The sequence below is a fragment of the Aegilops tauschii genome, chromosome 3 (genome assembly GCF_002575655.3).
Source record: "Aegilops tauschii subsp. strangulata cultivar AL8/78 chromosome 3, Aet v6.0, whole genome shotgun sequence".
Lineage (NCBI taxonomy): Eukaryota > Viridiplantae > Streptophyta > Magnoliopsida > Poales > Poaceae > Aegilops > Aegilops tauschii.
Genome location: NC_053037.3, coordinates 89,459,165 through 89,479,175, shown reverse-complemented (window position 1 = coordinate 89,479,175; position 20,011 = coordinate 89,459,165). Strand labels below are relative to the sequence as shown.

The 20,011-nt window shown below is 46.4% G+C and overlaps 2 protein-coding genes across 3 annotated transcripts; one reads left to right on the top strand and one right to left on the bottom strand.

The window, feature by feature from the left end:
• Positions 1 to 5,468: 5,468 nt before the first annotated feature.
• On the top strand, positions 5,469 to 7,087 carry LOC109736933 (uncharacterized acetyltransferase At3g50280). Its single transcript, XM_020296148.4, has one exon. It carries the CDS (start codon positions 5,599 to 5,601, stop codon positions 7,006 to 7,008), a length of 1,410 nt encoding a protein of 469 aa, XP_020151737.1. The 5' UTR covers positions 5,469 to 5,598; the 3' UTR covers positions 7,009 to 7,087.
• A 1,509-nt stretch (positions 7,088 to 8,596) lies between these two features.
• On the bottom strand, positions 8,597 to 15,217 carry LOC109736936 (O-fucosyltransferase 1). 2 transcript variants are annotated; one of them, XM_020296149.4, is made up of 9 exons: positions 15,046 to 15,217; positions 14,806 to 14,944; positions 13,667 to 13,748; positions 13,482 to 13,558; positions 13,277 to 13,365; positions 12,204 to 12,327; positions 11,797 to 12,080; positions 11,229 to 11,358; positions 8,597 to 9,670 (listed from the first exon to the last, which is right to left on the bottom strand). In XM_020296149.4, exons 1-9 carry the CDS (start codon positions 15,051 to 15,053, stop codon positions 9,050 to 9,052), a joined length of 1,554 nt encoding a protein of 517 aa, XP_020151738.1. In that variant the 5' UTR covers positions 15,054 to 15,217; the 3' UTR covers positions 8,597 to 9,049. The 2 variants fall into 2 exon arrangements, with proteins under 2 accessions (XP_020151738.1, XP_020151739.1); XM_020296150.4 differs by having other exon boundaries at positions 14,806 to 14,932; positions 15,046 to 15,189.
• Positions 15,218 to 20,011: the final 4,794 nt, after the last annotated feature.

Genomic DNA, 20,011 nt, shown 5'->3' with positions numbered 1-20,011 from the left:
AGGGTCAGCCGCCCACACCGAGCGGCCGCTTTGCCCTAGTCCGGTCGATTTGCTCAGGTGCATTTTCATTTTTATTTATTGAATTAAAAAAATACTATAAGAACTTACTACCATATGAATGAGAGAAAAGATTGGTTTTTGCAAATTACAAGCTGGTGAAAACTTGACCAAGGAGTTTAACTCAAAAGCCACTCGGGTTTGTCAGAGCATCTCTACCAATCCATTCAAAGGTGTTGATGAAGATGTCATCGAGGTTAACCCTACCCCTACTACAAATTAGAAATGGGGTGTGTGAGAAGAAATGAGTGTGTGGTGCTCTATGTTTGAGCCCTATGGTTTATGTTTGAATTTTGGGTTTTATTTTCTAATTTGAATTTGGACATTATAGATTCAAAACGATGTTGAACCGTTTAGAGTAGAAACATAATGTTTTTGAATAATGGTGCTTGTACAAATTCACAGTGTGTTTATATGTACAAGTATGCGAAAAACACACTATGGGCCGTGGTGTCTGGTGGGGCCAATATCTGCACCACACAATCCGCTGAGATCCATCCAATAACCACACTACTATTCACGTTTAAGTCTAATCGTAGATAGAAATGAATAAGCGGTTGCCCCGTATAACACAGTGCAGTAAATGATCTGGATCAACCATATCGACTAATCAGAGATATGCTTTCATTTATGCTTACCAGCTGTCCAACGACAACGTGCGCCTAAGGATTCATTTCCTCCGCATCATTTCTCCACCTCACAACTCCCCGGCTCTCATAGGTCATGTCTCATCTCTAGTCGCTCCTCCTCCCCTTCTTATTCATGTGTTCCTCCATGTCGCGCAGTAGTTCATGAGCCCCTCCACCACATGCATAAACCGACGAGGCGGCTCCACTCCCACGAATATGTTGTCTGGAATGTAACGTTGAGTCATGTTGTCTTGTTTGTTTTAGGCACGGTTTCTCATTTCAAGGCGTTGGTCCACCTAAATTGAATAATGTGACGTTGCCCAAGATCCATGGGTGCTAATGTTGATGAAGCAAAACAACTTAATTAGCTTATCGCTGAGCCCAAATATCAATGAATAAACGATGCATTGCGCCCTATATAACAAAATACATTAAACGGTTTGGTCACACCCTATTGATTAGTTAGAGATACACTTTCATTTATGCTTATCAGTTGTCCTACCATACTCTATGCCTACAGATTTGGTTTTTCTCTACATCCTCTCTCCACCTCGCAAATCCCCGACTCTCATCGATCATGGAAATTCCTTCTAGCTACCATACCAGACTTACTATCACCGGTTCTTCACTGCAGCCTTTCACTCTCCCATGTCCATTGCCTCTCTTGTACCGGTCTTCAATACCTCGGGTACTGGTAAATACTGCGATCGAGGTAGAGACAAGAGACAAATAGTTGTGTAAATATATATGAAAAGAATGCATACCGTCAATCCGTGTACAAGGGGTTGCGTGGCTACGCCTCGGCCCTTGGCCCAAGGGGATTACTCGCACATCATGGTAGAGTCACAAGCAGAAGACATTTTATAAATGGTTACTTGAAGATGACAACGTGATAGCCTTACAATGTAGCTAGTCGCTGTGGATTCTCGATTACAAGTATATCAATCCAATGGAGATAGTGGCTATGGCGATGGGGATGACTATGACGTCTATGGTGGCAGAGATGTGAAACGAGGCCGACGACGGTCGCGTGATGGTTGGGCGAGAGAGATATTTCTAGAAGTACCCCTCCTTTATATAGTGCAAACAGGTGGAATAGGGTCTTAGGGTCCATCTGATGCGGATTGGACTCGGCCCCCTTCACGAGAGTTGCTTGTGTTGATGTCACAGAGGCGACAAGGTGTGGAACAATCTCATGCATGGACAATGACGCTCATGTGGCACCCCATTTTATGTGAAAATGATCCTCTCTTCGATTACATCGCATATATGCTTTGGTTTCCACCTAAAGACGTCCATATTTGTAAGGAGTAGATTAAAAAGGAGGTTTGTACACACCTATGCAATTATTAGTGACTAATGAGGAAGTTGAAGAGTAAACATATAAAATACATGAGAATATCTAGTTTAAACGAGGCTACAAAAATATTGATCAGTTGCCTGGAATGCAACACAAGTCACGTTCCCTGGTTTGTTTCACGCAAGGTTCTCGATCCAGGGTCTTGGTCCACCTAAAATGAAGAATGTGACACTAGCCATGATCCATGGATGCTAATGTTGATGAAGTAACACCACTTAATTGTCTTATAGTTGTGCCCAAATGGAAAGTGAGTAAACGTTGTAGCACCCCCGTATAACACGATACAACAAATGGCATGGTCCCACCCTATTGACTAACCAGATATACACCTCCCTCCATTTATGCTTACCAACTGTCTCGTGACAAATTGCGCATATGGATACATTTTCGCCACACCCTCTCTTAACCGCGGCTCTTCGACTCTCATTAATCATGTCTCCTCTCACATTGGTCCTTCACCTCTTGTTCCTTCTCCTCATCCTTTTGTTCATGTGTTGCTCCATGTCACATAGTAATTCAACAACTCCTCCGCCACATGCATAAGCCGACAAGGTGGAACCACTTCCGTTGGTACGTTGTTCGAAATGCAACGCGGATCACATTCTCTGGTTCGTTTCAGGCACGATTCATGATCCATTTGTGCTAATCGACCTGAACCAAAGAATGTGACATTGCCCAAATCCATTGATGTTAGTGTGTTGATGACGTAACTCCACTTAATTAGCTTATTCTAGTCTGCTCTTGTTTTTGTGTTTAGTACCAGTGCGCTATGCAACCTGCCTGGGCCGATGGATGCTATGTTGATGAAGCAACGACACTCAATTAAGTTATCTTATTGTGTTGTCATTTTATATTTGCTGGTAATGCGCTCTGCAACACGCTTTGCCTTAAATGTAAGTGTTGACATGTATTGGTCCAACCTATTACGAATGGCAAATGAGCATGGAAATGTTAAAGTGTTGATAAAATATTTGCTCATGTGTAATCTCGTACGCCCCACTATTAATGCTACATTCGAGGAGGGGCATAATTTAGATGTGGTAAGTAAAACATTGCCTAGACACACAATGACGAGCATTTGGCATAGAGGCACGGGGATCCACAAACATTAAGTAAACCCGTTTTAAAGCGTGTCTCCCAACTCCACCTTCTTATTTAATGAACATCCGCCTATCCACCTGCAACGCGAGCAAAGCGAACAATCAACATGGTGCAACAACGTCTAGGATTCGCCCAAACCACTTAGAGGGAGCAACGTGAATGAAGTGTTCTCCTCCCCATCAAGAGTTGAATTGGCAAGAGATTTATTTAAACTTACATGTCTCTGTCACGGTTGTTCTACCAAAACATACAAGCAAGTACATTTGGAACATTTTATTTTGACTCTAAAGTTTGGACTCTTGCTCTTTTTCGGTAGCAAAAGAAGGAGGAAAAGCATATGATAAGGGGGTAGGATTTACGTGATAGGTAGGTCAACTATGCCACGCTCCAATGATATTTTTGAGTGTAGAATATATATGGGTAGACATTGGCTGCGGGAGATGTAACCTCATTGATTTTTACATTTGATGTCTATGTTGGGAATGTCAGGAATATATGTTCAATTGTAAGTTATCTCAGAATGTTTGTAAATAGGTTTTCTTGTAAGAGTAATTTGGATCGGAGGGAGTAGTTTAAATTTCTGGTCCTTTGAGCAAGGTCAAGTTATATTTTTTGATGTAAATGTTGCACGTGGGTGACTATTAATGACCACTAAAGGTCGGGCCATGGTGAAAGTTCAGTTTGAAAAAAAAATGACACATGATTAGGTTTTTGAAATAAAATTGTTTGGTTCTTCAAGAAAGAATTACTTTACATATGTTTTGATAAAGAACTTGATAAATGCAAGTGTAACGTGAAGCATTATAGTGTTGCTTAAGAAATAATCAAGGATAACTAAATTGTTTTGGTTTGTCAATTAAAGAAATTATTAAGATATCATGGACAGCCTATGGCAAGCCCATCACACACCGTTTTAATAACTGCTTAGTATGAGTGGTTCACTATCTCAAAATGCAATAAAAATAATCAAGCACGCCATTTTAATATCCAAATAATTTTTGGTAGAACAACCGCGACAAAATGAATTTTTTGGCTGCTTGTGAACTAACAATTGCGATAAAGTATTCACGAGTGTGTAATCACATATCCATTGTTGTTAATGCAACATTCAGATGGACATAAATCAGATGTGCTAAGTAAAGCATTGCATGTACACACAATAACAAGCAACAAATGTAAACACACCACACACATCAAGTACAAACATTTAAAGCTCATCTCCGTAGCCCCAACTGCTTATATAAACAAACAATCATCTATGGGTCAGATCCAGTAGGGGTGCTATGGGTGTCATGGCACCCCCTCTAAAAGAGCAGAATAAGTTATACGTGATACTCATTGCCAAACAACTTAGTGCTATGTTAGGATTGTCTATCAGATTTCTAATGATGATTAGACTAAATTATACTATTTATAGTGTATTTTTACACTATTTGAATCATTTTATTGATATTTTATTGTATAGATCTGCCACTAATCATCTATCCACCTGCAAACATCTAGTAAGATATTTCACCTACCTCTCGGGGGGAGGTTGGTTGTATCTAGCGCCATTTAAGAACCCGGCTCAGTGTACTGCATATCGCAATGTGCTATTGGATGATTTACCAAATTGTCTCCCCCCACATTTTCTTAATGTGGATCTAACATTATGCATAGCCAGACTAGATTTCTAGTTTATCGCCCGATCCCAAAAATTTGCCTCTCAAGTATAGAGGGAAACATAGGAGAATCAGTCATTGCAGATGAGTTATCAGGGGCTGCAAAAATATCTCCACAACAACCAGAAAATGATACCGGGGCAGTTCTAATACCGCCATTGGAATGGGATATTGGCCCTAGATGCTCTAAAGGAAACTCTAACTGATCCCCTGTAATTTAGAGGAGGATACGACCGAGTGTCCTTTAGATAGAGGAGTAAATTTGCTCCTATAAAAGTGTCATTTCTAACTGATACCCTAAATTTAATGGGGTAATTTCGTCGGGCAGGTGGGGGGGGGGGGGGGCGGGGACGCCCCGGACGCTGAGCCTCCACCGCCCCGGCGCCCCCCAGCGCGTCGGGTTCGGCCTGGGTCCACCGACGCCAATTCGGGCCTAACCGGCAAAAAATCGGTTCCTGAAAGCGCGACTGGGCCGGTTTTTGGGCGCCGGCGCAAAAAAAGGCCCTGGGCGGTGCGGCCGGAGATGCTCTTTTAGTTGAGTAATCAAAAGCAGCAGCAGATTTGTTAACTCTCACGTCCTGACGTAAGCTATGACGCCATTCGTGAGTGAGACTAGTTCTGAGCAATTTCCTGCAATATTCAGACAGAGCCATAGGCAGCGCACGCACGGCACATTCACTTTTTACCCTATAAATCCAGTGCAACCACTCCTGGATTGATCACGTCGGAGAACGAGCTCGGCCATCTCAGTCCAGCCCTATACCCAGCCAGTCGGCAAGCAGAGAGCGCAATGCCGCCGCCGTCGCCCGTGCGCGTGGTGTCGTCGCGCACGGTGAAGCCGCCGGCTCGGCCGCGCGAGCGCATCCCGCTCGCCTCATGGGACGTCTCCATGATAAACGCCAACTACATCCAGAAGGGCCTCCTGTTCCCCGCTCCCCCGCCGCCCTTCTCCACCGGCGCCGCCGTCACCAGCCACCTCGCCGACGCCCTCGCCGAAGCGCTCGGGGGCGACTACTACCCCGTCGCCGGCCGCTTCGTCACCGACCGCCACCGCGATGACAGCGGGGCCGTTGTTGGGTGCTCGGTCTCTATTGACTGTGACGGCCAGGGCGTCGAGGTCATACACGCCGTCGCCGACGGCGTCGTGGCGGACGACGTTGTCCCTCTGGACGCCGACGTTCCGAGTATCGTCGAGGACCTTTTCCTGCTCAACGACGCAATCAACTACGACGGCCACGAGCTCCCCCTCTTCGCCGCCCAGGTCACCGAGCTCGCGGACGGCAGCGTCTTCGTCGGCTTCGTCTGCAACCACGCGCTGGCCGACGGCACGGCCTTCTGGAACTTCCTCAAAACGCTGGCCGAGATATCGCGCGCTAGGCTCGCGCCTCCGGGGGCGCCGCAGTTGCCGACGTCGTCGCCCCGGCCCATGTTCGAGCGCTGGTCGCCCGACGGCGGCACGGCGGCACCGGTCGTGCTGCCGTGCAAGGATCTGTCGGAGCTCATCGAGAGACCGGCACGGGTGCCGCTCCGCGGGCGCGTGCTGCACTTCTCGGCGGAGTCGATGGCGGCGCTCAAGGAACAGGCCCGCGAAGAGCTCCTAGCGGCCGGGGACGCGGCGGGCGCGGCCGCCCTGACGCGGTACCAGGCTCTGACCTCGCTGATTTGGCGGTGCATCACCCGCGCCCGGCGGCTGGCCCCGGACAGCGAGACGGCGTTCCGCGGGGCGGCCAACAACCGCGGGCGGCTCCGGCCGGCGCTCCCGGCGGAGTACTTCGGCAACAGCCTCTACGCCGTCAGCACGGAGCCCGTGCGCGTGTCGGAGCTGCTGGCGCGCGGCGGGCACGGGCGGGCGGCGGCGGCCGTGGGCTGCGCTGTGGCGGCGAACACGAACGCGTCCATCCGGGCGCGCGTGGCCGCGTGGACGGCGGACCCCGTGGTGACGGTGCGGCTGACGATGATGGGGGGCTCGCCGTGGTTCGACGCGTACGGGTGCGACTTCGGGTGGGGGAAGCCGACGGCGGTGAGGAGCGGGAGGGCGAACAAGAACGACGGGAGGACGGTGCTGTACCCCGGGCGGGAGGGCGGAGGCAGCGTGGACGCCGAGGTGTCGCTGTCCCCCGAGCACATGGCGGCGCTCGAGCTGGACGACGAGCTCCGGGCCGCCGTGTCATCCTCACGTGCCAATTTTGTTTCGTTGTAAACATGAGTGGTATTGTTTGGTGAGATGAATAAACTGTCAAGATTAAAATATTCACAAAAGTTAAGCTAAATTTCGGGTATGAGGAGAGCATGGTCGTATACGAAATTTACCCCTGAATTTTTTTTTATCAAAGAAGGGCTTGCCCCTTCCGATTTTCATTACTGAAAACCAAACTAGAGTAACAGAGTAGCCAGCATTACAGACCTAAAGAACTACCCACCAAAATTTCACCAGAACACAGCAAAAGGCCAACACAGGCCAATAGACTCAGTGGTGAAGCCACGTTTTAGCTGGGTAGTCAGTTGACTATCCAACTTTTCTTTAAAATCAACGTGCACATGTATGGATCCTGCAAAAAATACTACAAACTCACATATTTGACTACATAATTTTAAATTGACCACACAAGCTTAAAATTCTGGCACCGTCACTGAATAGACTCCATACCCCAACAGACTGGGGGCACAACATAGCAAGGTTTTTAACATAACATAACACGAGACAGGAGCTGATAGAAGCAAAAGGACTAAAAAACAGCAGCAGCAGCGCAGAGAGGTCACAACAGCCGGACGTCATCATAGAAGCCTCGCCACGTTAATCCTATTACGTGCTGAATTGAGAGAGAGAGAGAGAGAGAGAGAGAGAGAGAGAGAGAGAGAGAGAGAGAGATACTAAGGTATGTCGTCCATGACAGAGGCATTAGCCATGATCTGTTTGCCATGACCGAATAGTACCCGTCACTCTCACTTTGGTTGGTCATTAGCGACGGTTACATAGTTACATTGTTCACTCGCCATCGATTAATTATCATTAGTGATAGGTTACAAGTTACATTCTTCACATGTCACCAATAACTATCATGTTTAAGGTAGTGGAATCAAAGTTTTCTCACAATAGTTATATGTAAATCGCCCTGAGTTCAGAATTTGCCGGAGGGAAGGAAGGGGATCACCGGAGAAGCCCTCTGGGTTTATTTTTTTTTTGAAGGTTTTTTTCTATAGTCCCTCTGGGTCTATCTTAAGATAGCAGACGACCCCATTATCTATCTTAGTGTGTGTGGGGATGAGGGAAGGTGCATGTTCGCCCGATAAGAACCGGTCATCACCGGGGTTAGAGGGATGGTCGAGGGCGGTGGCAACACAACGGTTGAGAGGAGGGCGAGGTGGTCACAGGAGCGCCACCAGCCGCGGGCGGCGTAGGCAGGTGGTTCAACCGACGGTTGTGAGCGGTTCAGATCGAGGTCAGGAGAAGGAAGACAATGAACAATCCGCGGGCGGCATAGGCAGGTGGTTCAGCCGGCGGTTGTGAGCGGTTCAGATCGAGGCCGGGAGAAGGAAGACGATGAACAATGTTCCATGAAGATCTGTCGGTTGCTTTTCCATTCAACGGCTGGGAACAAATCGATTGACCCAGATACTAAATTCAGTCAATTGTCCCCAGCCATCCCCATGTTTTTTTTGCACAACGGTCAATTGCAAAACCAAAACCGAGGAAGCTCCTGTACCAGGAACACATGAATCCAACCGGGTGTGTGCAATGAGGACCAGCAAATAAAGCCAATAGAACCGGAGAGGCGGAGACACAACACTAGGCTATAACATATACTACTCCCTTTGTTCATAAATACATATAAGATGTTTTGGATATTTCAATATAGACTACATACAGAGTGAAATGAGCGAACAAACAAACTAAAACGTGTCTACATACATTCAATTTAGAAAAAAGAGTTACTCATAGAACTATTTGTGAACGGAGGGAGTACCTCTGTAAACAAATATAAGATCTTTTAGTAGTGATCTAAAATCTGATTCTGACCCTCCCAGCAAATTCATAACGTTCATATGTTTTTTCTTCCCCAGAACTCTACATGACCAAACCTATCCAAAATCTGGTTCTGACCCTCCCAGGCTAACAATCTCAACAACTAAATCTTGAGTTGAACATGATCGCTTACATGGATATAGAGCCATCAATCCTTCCTCCAAAAATGCCATACCCAGGTCTGAGAAACAATCTGTCCCCAATCAATAAACCTTGGCTAAACTCCAGTTTCCATTGAGCTGGTGGAGTCAGTTTGATTAGTAGCTTCCGCTTCTACATCCTCTTTATTCTGGAACTGACTTTCAAGGACATCATTTACATTGTCGGGTGGGCACCGGTCAGCTTGATTCCCAGCTTTCATCTGGCAGAAGCACTCTGGCCATGAGTTTGTGTAGAAAGACTCTGGATGGATGCGCTTGTGGGGGGCGCCAAAATGGGTGTTGAACATGACCTGCCTGATCCTCTCCTCATATCCAGATGCACGCCCTTCCTCCATGTCCATGAATATCGGAGCAAGGGCCTTCCTGTTTGGCGTGATTGTGGTTCGGAAACCATAGTATAGGCGATGACCCATGAGGTTGTTTGCGAAGTTGCTCGGGCCATCATACGTGGGCATAAAAATGTCCGACAGGAGACAGACCATGTAGTCAACTGCTGACCTTGCTAGCCCTCGGTTATCCTCTTCCAGCTTTCCACTTCCAATCATACTATTGTTTTCTAGACGTGGAAACATAGCCTTGAATGGCTTCATGAAGCGTTCCCCACCAAAGAGCTTGCCAGAAGCAAGGTAAATCCGTGTTGTGTTATCAAATCCCATAGCACGAATGATAAGACCTACCTGCAAAACAATATAAATAGACCATTTTCCCCGTTATTTATGGAAAGAATTATTCAACAGAATAGTAGGTTATGATGACTATGATATTTATTTTTCATATACTGTTGTCCCACATTTTTGTGCTTTAAATATACTACCTCCGTCCGGAATTATTTGACGCCCAAACGGATGTATCTAGCACTTAGATAAATCCATAGTGTCAAGTAATTGCGGACGGAGGGAGTATAATATTTGAAGGAACAAGGTCTATTGTGGACCTCAAATTAACCACTGCCATGTGTGGGCCAAAAATGTACGGCTTATTCTGAGGGCCAAGTTCTCTGGTGCTCTAGTTTTGTGGTTCAAGAGGACCAAAAAGGTAGGCATGCATAGACTCCCATATTTAATATTTTATATAAGTTTCATAGTTGCTCCTAATAATCATTTTTCTTACCAATCAAAATGATTCATTTAATGGGTGCATCTAGGGTCAAAACACCCTAAAAGTGAAGTTTGGAAGCTCCATTAGAAAAGCATATTTAGCAGCTTACAAAATTTGAACTTTGGCATATCCATACTTAGATTGATATATATTCATGTCAAGTTCAAACGCAATCTGGATTTATATACAAAAATGAAAAATCCAGATTGAGTTTGAACTTGACACTTGGCATACATATATGTCATAACATGAAGCACGGTTGTACTAATTTTATTTTTTTAAATATTCCAACCATACCACCACGTCGGGTGCACTTCTCATTTATACCATCAACATACATCAATGACATACAGGACCAGACCCCAGACCCCACATGTCATTGACTAGCTTGATGGTATAAATGAGAAGTGCATCTAGTTTCGTGGTATGGATGTAAATCACCCCTTTTTTAAGCTTCTACTAGGTATGCTTTAATGGAATTTGCAAATTTCCAAGTTTTAGCGTGTGTTCACCCAAGATGCACCCTCATTTAATTCCAAGAACATGGGATGCTATATTGTGTTCAAGCAATCATGGAAACTAGAACAACATACATACAAATCATGAGCAGCAAAAACAATATGATATAGATCATGGCATTGTTTATAAGGTGTTAATGTGACCTAAGGCGAGCACCAACCGCCCTGATGCCTAAGGCAGACGCTTAAGCGCCTAAAGTGGGGGCATGATTGTAAGGGGCTGCCAGGGTGCCTAGCCGCCTAAGCGTCCAAGACGGGGACGCCTTATAAACAAGGGATCACGGATTGTATGGGTCTTACTTTTGGTGGAAGGATAAATTGTCCACCATACGTAAAGAGAAGGTACAAACAATAGCAAGTAAGCAGCAAGAAATCCATTCTACCTATATCTAGTAGCCCATTGTTGGTCACTTAAGATGAATGTGTAATATATATACAAAAACGTGCCCATAGAGCTACGCCGCAAAAAGAAGCCACTAGCATGTGCTTAGCTGACCAGGTACAGAGCCTAAATTTGTACCCCATCCAGAGTAATTCACTTTTAGTGTCGGCGCACAATTAGATTATATATTAGCACACAACAAACATCAGGAAAAATGTCTATAAGAAGAATCGGTACCTCTTCTGGAGTTAAAGGGCACTTTCCAATGAGCCTTCTTTTCTTGTAGACAAGGGTCTTATTTGCAAAATTTTCTTCCCGATACTTCAACAGGATTTCCTGTTCTTTAGGTGTGAATATGTCAATGCATCTGCAGTTTTCATTTTGGAAGTAAGGAATGTTCATATGTCAACACAAAAACGAAATTACATGGCAAGACATGCAAGTAATAACCACTGCATATACCAGATTTTCATGTATAGGTTATCAACAATAGTCAAAATTAATGAATTAAATAAGAGAATACTTCTCTAAAATTTTAGTATCAAGGACTGAAAATGGCCATTGTTACTTTATCTTAATATAATTTTATATCTATGAATGAATGAATGTTATGAGTTCCATCATCCATGTAAGGGCCATGCTTAGCCCTCGTCAAGACTTTCCTTAGCCTACAATAACGACATGCCTTTTAGTCCCAAAAGAGGTGGGGTAGGCACTTTCCTAAGCCTACCACAGAAAAAAAAACTCCATCAATGGATACACTTCAGAATAAAGCAATAACACGCTGGTTTGATCAAAGTCCTACCCGGCATATGCAAGCATATCCAGCTCAAACCGAAGATGAATCGACATGAAATGGCCTTCTGAACGGAGCTTATTCACTATATCACTGCTTGTTTTCATGATATTTGGCTTAAACTGTAGTGCGTGATAATTCACCCTGCATCTCAATCTCTGGAGCTCTGGATCATCAATTTCTTCTGCCAAACGGTGTGAAAATGGAGTTAAATATATCGCACCATACTTCCTCAACTTCTCCAGAGCAGTTGTCCTGTACCAAGTAACTGGTGCATCTCTAGGTGGTTCAATCTGTAAGGACAAAAAGTGTTCCATAAGTACAGAATATCTAGAAAATTTTGACTTTGGAAAGATAGAAAAGGTGACTTTAGTATAGCTAAATTTGGAGTGCTACTGTGCTCTAAATATATTCACCTTATAAGCTCTGAGCTTCTTGGACTTTCCATGTGCAGTGATTTTTGGAACACTCATAACAATTCGAACATCATATTTCAATGTCTTGATGAAGTGGGGAACATCATACATATCTACAAAACCACTGGTCCATACATGAATACAACAACAACGGATCATTCAACGCAAACCAGTTGAACAAGAAGGTAACTACAAAGCCAGAGAAGAACTGAACTCAATGTAGACGTCATTCTAATTACCAAGTGCAACATGCAGTGGCCACCTTATTATTTGAAAATCATATTAACACTTAGTTTTGGGTTTGTCCAACTAATTTTTCACCATAACTTCTGACATCTTCATGATGGCATTACACAAAAATGCAAATAAGGATTTCAATGTGAGTCAATAATATCCGCATTGTTACAATCTTTAACAGAAAAGTTTTGGTTTTACAACTTAGCTCGCAAATCTTTATCTAGTATACTATGAACAAACTTTCAGGCAGGATGCTGAAAAGGTTACGAACTGTAATGTACTACATAAGGGTTTGTAGACTAACTGTAAAAGTTCCTCCTGGAGTCCTATTAGAATGAACTCATCTTAAGATTCTTAACTGGAAAAGTTCCTCCTAGAGTCCTTCTGCAAGAAACTAATCTTTGCATGCAAATCCTAACACTGTAAATTTTTAATAAATTAATTTATAAAGACACCTATTCAGCATTCTAGAAGTATGATATTTTCCAATAACCTGATTAGCAGTTACGAAGTGCTAAATATCTACTATCACCAGGACTCAAATACGCCTACGAAGTTAATCAACATGACTACATAAAACACTTGGATTATGCCAATATCTTATGGTAATACCATGTACATTAGGCATAAAAAGCACTACAAAACTATATAAATCAATTAATGCAAACTGCAGAATATTTGATACGAAAAGTTCTGCAGTGAACTTTGGGGTGGGCACTGCTTTTGCTTTGTAGGAAGAAAAAATAATGCTCAAACAGAAGGAATCATAAGGAACACAGGGTTTGTGGTAACTGCATGCAATGATCTTCCTGCATGATAAGAATTTACTTACGTACCTCTCATCATGCCAGAATGAATTTGCATCTAACTCTGGCAGCACTAGTGTAGCATTCATGATTCGTGCTGCAACAACAGCATTACATATCTGCAAAAGCAAAGCAGCAGTAACCTTAAATCTCTCAGCTATGTTGCCATGAACACATAAAACATGCATGATGAGCTATGCTACTTTAGAGACAAAGTTTCATATGTTAATCATACTGCACTTCGTTGTTGGGACAAGCCGCCATTGCACCGGACACGCAAGTACCCATTGCTCTCGGATTCAGTTGGTGGGGCTGCAAGTAGAGAAATTGCATTTCAGAATTTCATTTTGCCATCACACAGAATGGCATAAGACTGGACCAGTAACTTCTGGTTCTGGGAGGATACGGAGGGAAACTCACGAGGCCAATAGGTGCGTGGTGCAGAAGACGCTCTCCAACCATTTGAATCTGCAGTTTTCCACAACTCATCTACAACAAAATCCTTGAGTAGTAGCACTGATGTCAGTACAAGATATAATTTGGTAAAAAATTAAATGACCATTGTATATTCAATTCAATTCCATACATTTAGCATAACCCAATCTATAGGTCAAATGAATTGAAACTGAAAATATAAGTGATGCACCAAAAATTTATCTAAGAAAATTGGTGCATTTCTTTTTCGGAGTAACATCATTCCTTATCCATTAAATATTATGTGCCAGAACATGATGGATAGGACCATAATTTGTGCTGACTTGATTTTAATAGTTATTTATCAATTTTCTTACTCTAGCCTTTTCATCAGGATTAATAAGCAGTGGTGATGCATCACTTCCCTAACAGCCCACAGCTGGCAAAACTGAGGTTATGAAACATCATATGTCAGCTGTCAATTTTATAAATGTCCTTATATTTATGCCATAATCTGCCGGCCAGCATGATTTCCATGTTTACAGGCCTACTCCCTCCGTCCCACAATATAAGATGTTTTTGCAAGCTGTTTTTGCTTGCAAAAACGTCATACATTGTGAGACGGAGTGAGTACTATAATGCAGTAAACTGATTCTTTACATTTCTCAATTTTCCATAGGAACATTAAGCTACATCCTTGGGTGCTGATTAAGCAAACTAATAGTTATGGAGAAGTTGGATCTTACACAATTTTGGAAAGAACTATCGCAACTTGCCACAGTCAGCAGGTAATAAGCCTATCAGTAGTAATACTCTGTACCCATATTAGGTGCTTCTGCAATGGATACAGTTTGCCATCTTGCTTACGATCTCTTTAACAAGGAGTAAGTGTTTGTTAAATATTATAGCATTTTTTCCCCATCCGTTTCAAACATCAACATGATTATGCTCAGGCCGGCATATACGCTAGAATTAATTTGTTTTAAATGTTCCCTTAGAGATTTGCTCTGCAAAGTGCCTTGGTTATGTAGCACCGGCACCTGCATAGCCATAGCCTCCCAGCTTTCACTTTAACTCTCATGGCATTGCTATCGGCCTTCCCTACAACGCCAAGCAGAACAAATAGCACACAACTAAATAATCACCTGGACCCTGTGGGTGCCGAAGAGGACAACGGAGGAGGAGGACCAGAGCCAGATGGTGCCGGTAACCAGCGCCGCAACGGCGACCCACAGCCGCGCCCGTGCGCGGTGCCGGCGCAGCGACGTCTCGCTGCTGAGGCCCCTGCGAGCCAATCAAATCAGCAGCACAAAGTAGAGCGCAATGGGGGGGAAAACACGGGAAAGGAATTGGGGGCGGATCGCCGCTGGAAGCAGGAGGCTCACCTGCGCATTGGGATCAGGCGGTTAGGGTTTGGCTGTGCCGCGTGCGAGGTGGTCGGATCTTTGGCAGAGCTCCACCCTCAACCCTAGCTGCCACTCCGGCTGCAGGCTGCAGCGTGCTCCGTGGCGTGAGGCGACGCAGGAGGCGAATCGATTGAAATCAGACTGCGAGTCTGCGACACAAAAGGCATGATTTAGGGAAATGTTTGTGGCCGGGCGACCGGCCACGCGTCGCGCGTCGGTCCCCTGCGCGACGTTCGATTCGCCCCCATCAACGTCTCCTATCGCGCCACGTCGCACATGCTGGTGGGCCCACGGCCCGCTCGCCCCATTTTATCTCCGTCCTAGCATGGCAGCATCATCCAATCGTTTTCCTTTCATTTCTCCCATCCTCTCCGCGCGACTGCCATGGACAGCTCGTCCAAGCTCACGCCCCTCCCCTCTCTTTCCAGATTTCTCCTGTTCGTCGTCGGCTGCTGCCTTACTGCCTAGTCTGTACACCCACCACACACCGCTAACAACGCCATCGTCGTGGCCTATAACCTAGATGCGGGAGTCAAAGGACTTCATCGACAATGTCAACATATCCATTGCACCGACGTGTTCATCGAGGGGTACAATATCGATGCCTGCACCTTGGTAGTGATTTTTATTGGATTGTGCGTAGTAAAGAATTTGTTTTGTGGCGTTTCTCTACATTTCAAGGGGTCGCTACTGCAAGTTTTCAAGAGGATTCACAACTTGCATATTTTTCAAGGGGGCACTACTACAAGTTTCCACCAGGATTGCAACTGCAAGTTTTCAAGAGGATTCACAACTTGCAAATTTTCTGCTGGGAGAGAGGGGGGGGGGGGGGGGGGGGGGGGGGCTAGAAGTTTCTAGCGGGATTGCAACTGCAAATTTCAAGCGGGGTTGCAACCGCAAGTTTTGTAAGAGAGTCGCAACTGCAAGTTTTCAAAGAGGTGCAACCGCAATTCTTAAGGAGAGGTTGCTACTTCAAGTTTTAAGAAGGGCGCAACTTTATGTTTTAAAAAGGGGTAGCAAGTGCGGGTTTTCAATTTTCTTCTTTTTCTCCATTTCTTTTTTGTCCACAGCATGTGTGTCACAGTCTGCGGGGTTGGCCCGATGGATGTATTATTATTCACTAACTACAAGTTTTTTATGGTGTTTTTTCTCGCCCTCCATACTAAGACAAGGGCATGCGTGCACACCAACCCGCAATTGCATGTCCATCCTTAACTTTGTACATGCTACAACTTTATTTGCAAATGCACATATTGCAAACAACAACACAAGCTTTAAGGGTACTAGGGCAGAGGGAGAGGGAGCGCATGATCTTTGCGTCCCTAGTTGCGATTGGCGCATCTGCATTTTGAGTTTTACCTATTTTAAATTTTATACGTAATACATAATGAGCATTTTTTACAGTGCATACAAGTTGATCATTTTTTCCAACACGTGGTCAACATTTTCAAATACATGATGAACATTTTTTAAATATGGAATAATTTGTAAACATTCAGTGAACATTCTGAATGCACGACCAACATTTTCAAAATGCAGTGAACAATTTTTAATACACGATTACCACTTTTTAAATTTGCAACGAATATTTTTCTAAATACTCGATACAACATTTTTCAAATACGATGTGAATATTCTTTCATATATGCGGCTGAGATCCAAGCGCGCTCTAAAGCAAATTAGAATAGGGATGCAAAAGGTGAAATAAGAAAAGAAAAACAATGTTGATTGGGCGATTACTGCTGCTCAATCGATTGAGAACATCAAAACCGCTTTACATCTTACGCTACACTCGATATCTAATCTAACATGAAGGAACCTTAAGAAGCAGAGCAGCACCCAAAAACAAGATTCTATCATAACACTACAAAAAAAAGACACATCCGTGACATTTTGGGTCGAACGAATTTTTTTTCTGTCATACTTATGACACTTCTATGACGATAATTGTGACAAAACCCGGTATTATTATAGGTGTGGTGGGGTCCTACTTCTATGACAAAAAATCATGACAGAAAATGGGCTTTTCGTCCTGGGCGGGCCGGAGGCGCAGCTGCATGACATTCTTTGGGCCATCCATGACGGAAAAAACCGTGGTAGAACCGAGGGCGAGGAAAATATCGGGATGTTCCCGGTTACGGTGGGTGGTCGGGGCCGAGCGATGCGCGTTTCTCTCGTACACGCACGCGCGTGGGTGCGAGGCGTTGGGCTCTAACTGAACCCGAGCGAGGCGTTGGGCTCTAACTGAACCCGAGCGATTGCACTGCAGGCTACGCGTTACTGAACCCGAGCGATCGATCGATGGCTGTTAAATGAACCCGATCGAGCGATTCCTTCGCTACTGCTGTTAACTGAAGCCGATCGATGCTGCCTCTGGATGAACAGTGAGCGTTGCTGGGGGGTTTGGATGAACAGTTCCTGGTGGGGGTGGATGAACAGGACCCCGTGGTGTTGCCTCTGGATGAACAATGAGTGTTGCTAGGGGGTTTGGATGAACAGTTCCCGATGGGGGTGGATGAACAGGACCCCGTGGTGTTGCCTCTGGATGAACAGGACCCCGATCGATCGAGCCGGTTGGGGCTGGATGAACAGGACCCCGTGGAGGGCTGGATGAACAGGCCCACCCCGTGGAGGGCAGGATGAACAGTAGACGGTGGAGGGCTGGATGAACAGTAGCCCGTGGAGGGGTGGTTGAACAGGAGCCCGTGGAGAGGGCTGGTTGAACAGTAGCCGGTGGAGTAACGCGCGGTGGAGGCTGGATGAACAGGAGCCCATGGATGAACAGTCGCCGGTGGAGGCTGGAGGAGGTCGACGGTGGATGAACAGTAGCCCGTGGAGGCTGGAGGGGGTCGACGGTGGAGATGAACAGTATCCCGTGGAGTCCCGTTTTGCGGTACGCCACACCCCTCCCGATGAACAGGACCCCCGTTTCGACCGTAGCGCTCCAACACAAGTCCGTTTCCTCTGTTTTGCGGTACGCCACATCCCTCCCGATCAACAGGACCCTCGTTTCGACCGTAGGAGGTCCGTTTCCTCCGTTTTGCGGTACGCCAGACCCCTCCCGATGAACAAGATCTCGTTTCAAACGTGGCCGGTCAAACACAAGGCCGTTTCCTCCGTTCCGCGGTACGCCAGGCCTCGTTTCCATCGGCTGTTCCGTCCAAGCCCTCCCGATGAACACGACGACGCATTCCGTTCCGACCCAGCCGGTTGGCTCCCCATGAACACGACGACGACGCTGTTTCTCCGTTCCGACCCAGCCATATACACGAGCCCTGGCCGTACGTACGCGCGAGTAGGCGTTCGAGACCCCGCCCGTATGTACGTACGTGGTCGTATTTACTTTCTTGCACCCTGGCCGCTGTACGTACGTGTACATGCTACGTGCGCGCCTCTACTACGACACGTGAGCGCCTCTACATCGACCAGTATGTACGTACACGTTCGTGACCGGAATGACAACGCTACATACGCTTCGACCAGGTGGGTCCCGACTGTCAGACACTTCCTTGCGTGCGAAGATATAGCTGAGGGTCCTAGCAGTCAGGGGGGCGAATCGTTTTTTTTTGCCCGGACGCACTTCCTTGCGTGCGAAGATGTAGCTGGTGGGTCCCAGCAGTCAGGGGGAAATATTTTTTTCGCGAAATACGATGGCTTGTCCGATGGGTCCCCGCTGTCAGGTGGAGGAATAATTATTTTGCGCGTAATAAGGAGGCACTTCCTTGCTGCGACCGTGGACCCAGCTGTCAGCCTCTCCACGTACAGTACTCTTCCGATGGAAGTCGGTCGTTGACCACATTGACCACGCCGCGCCGAGAGCACCAAGGCGGTGGACGACGGCGAGGCCTAGGAAGGGGACGACGCGGAGCCAGGGAAGACTCGGCAGTGGATGCCCACGCGGAGAGGAGTACGAGGGTTCACTGGTTCGGCTACGGTGTGAGGCTGCCGTCGCCGCAGAATAACAGGGGGTGTGGGTGAGTAGAGGGATGGCCTGGCCAGCGGTGGGAGTAGTAGGGGCGATGAGGCCTCCGCGGCATCGCAGCCGGCCACGGGAGGCAGGAGCACGAGGCACGACCGGTGTTGGTTTGGGCGGCTGGAGCAAGAAGACCAGAGGTTGAAGAAGCACTATGGCCGTTGGATGGACATCGTACGGTCAATGGAGCTAGAATCGTGCATATTGACTAAGTTGACAAAGCCCTCCGTCCCCGTCAACTTAGTAGGCCCACAAGTCAGCCTCCCATATACTGGGTCCCAGCTAGCAGGGGGAGTATTCATTTTTTTGTGCGTAATAAGGAGGCATTTCTGGTGGGTCCGAGTTGACAGCGGGGGGAACGTTTTTTTTGCAAAATACGGTGGCCCGTCCGTGGGTCCCAGCAGTTAGGGGAGAAACGTTTTTTTTTCGCCAAATACGATGGCCCGTCCGATGAGTCCCTGCTGTCAGGTGGAGGAATAATTATTTTCCGCGTAATAAGGAGGGACTTCCTTGCGGCTGCCGTGGACCCAACTGCCAGCCTTTCCACGACAGTACTCTTCCGATGAAAGTCGTTCCTTGACCACGTTGACCACGCCGCGCCGAGAGCACCAGGGCGGTGGACGACGGCGAGGCCTAGGAAGGGGACGACGCGGAGCCGGGGAAGACGCGGCAGTGGATGCCCACGCGGAGAGGAGTACAAGGGTTCACTGGTTCGGCTGCGGTGTGACGTTGTCGTCGCCGCAGAATAACAGGGGGTGTGGGTAAGTAGAGGGATGCCCTGGCCAGCGGTGGAAGTAGTAGGGGGCGGTGAGGCCTGCACGGGAGGTGGGAGCAGGCGGTCCCGCCGGCGCTGGATTTGGCGGCTGGAGCAAGAAGATCAGAGATTGAAGAAACACGATGGCCGTTGGATTGACATCCAACGGTTACGTCTGCTAGAATCGTTTGTTGACGTATATAATAACTAAAAAAATC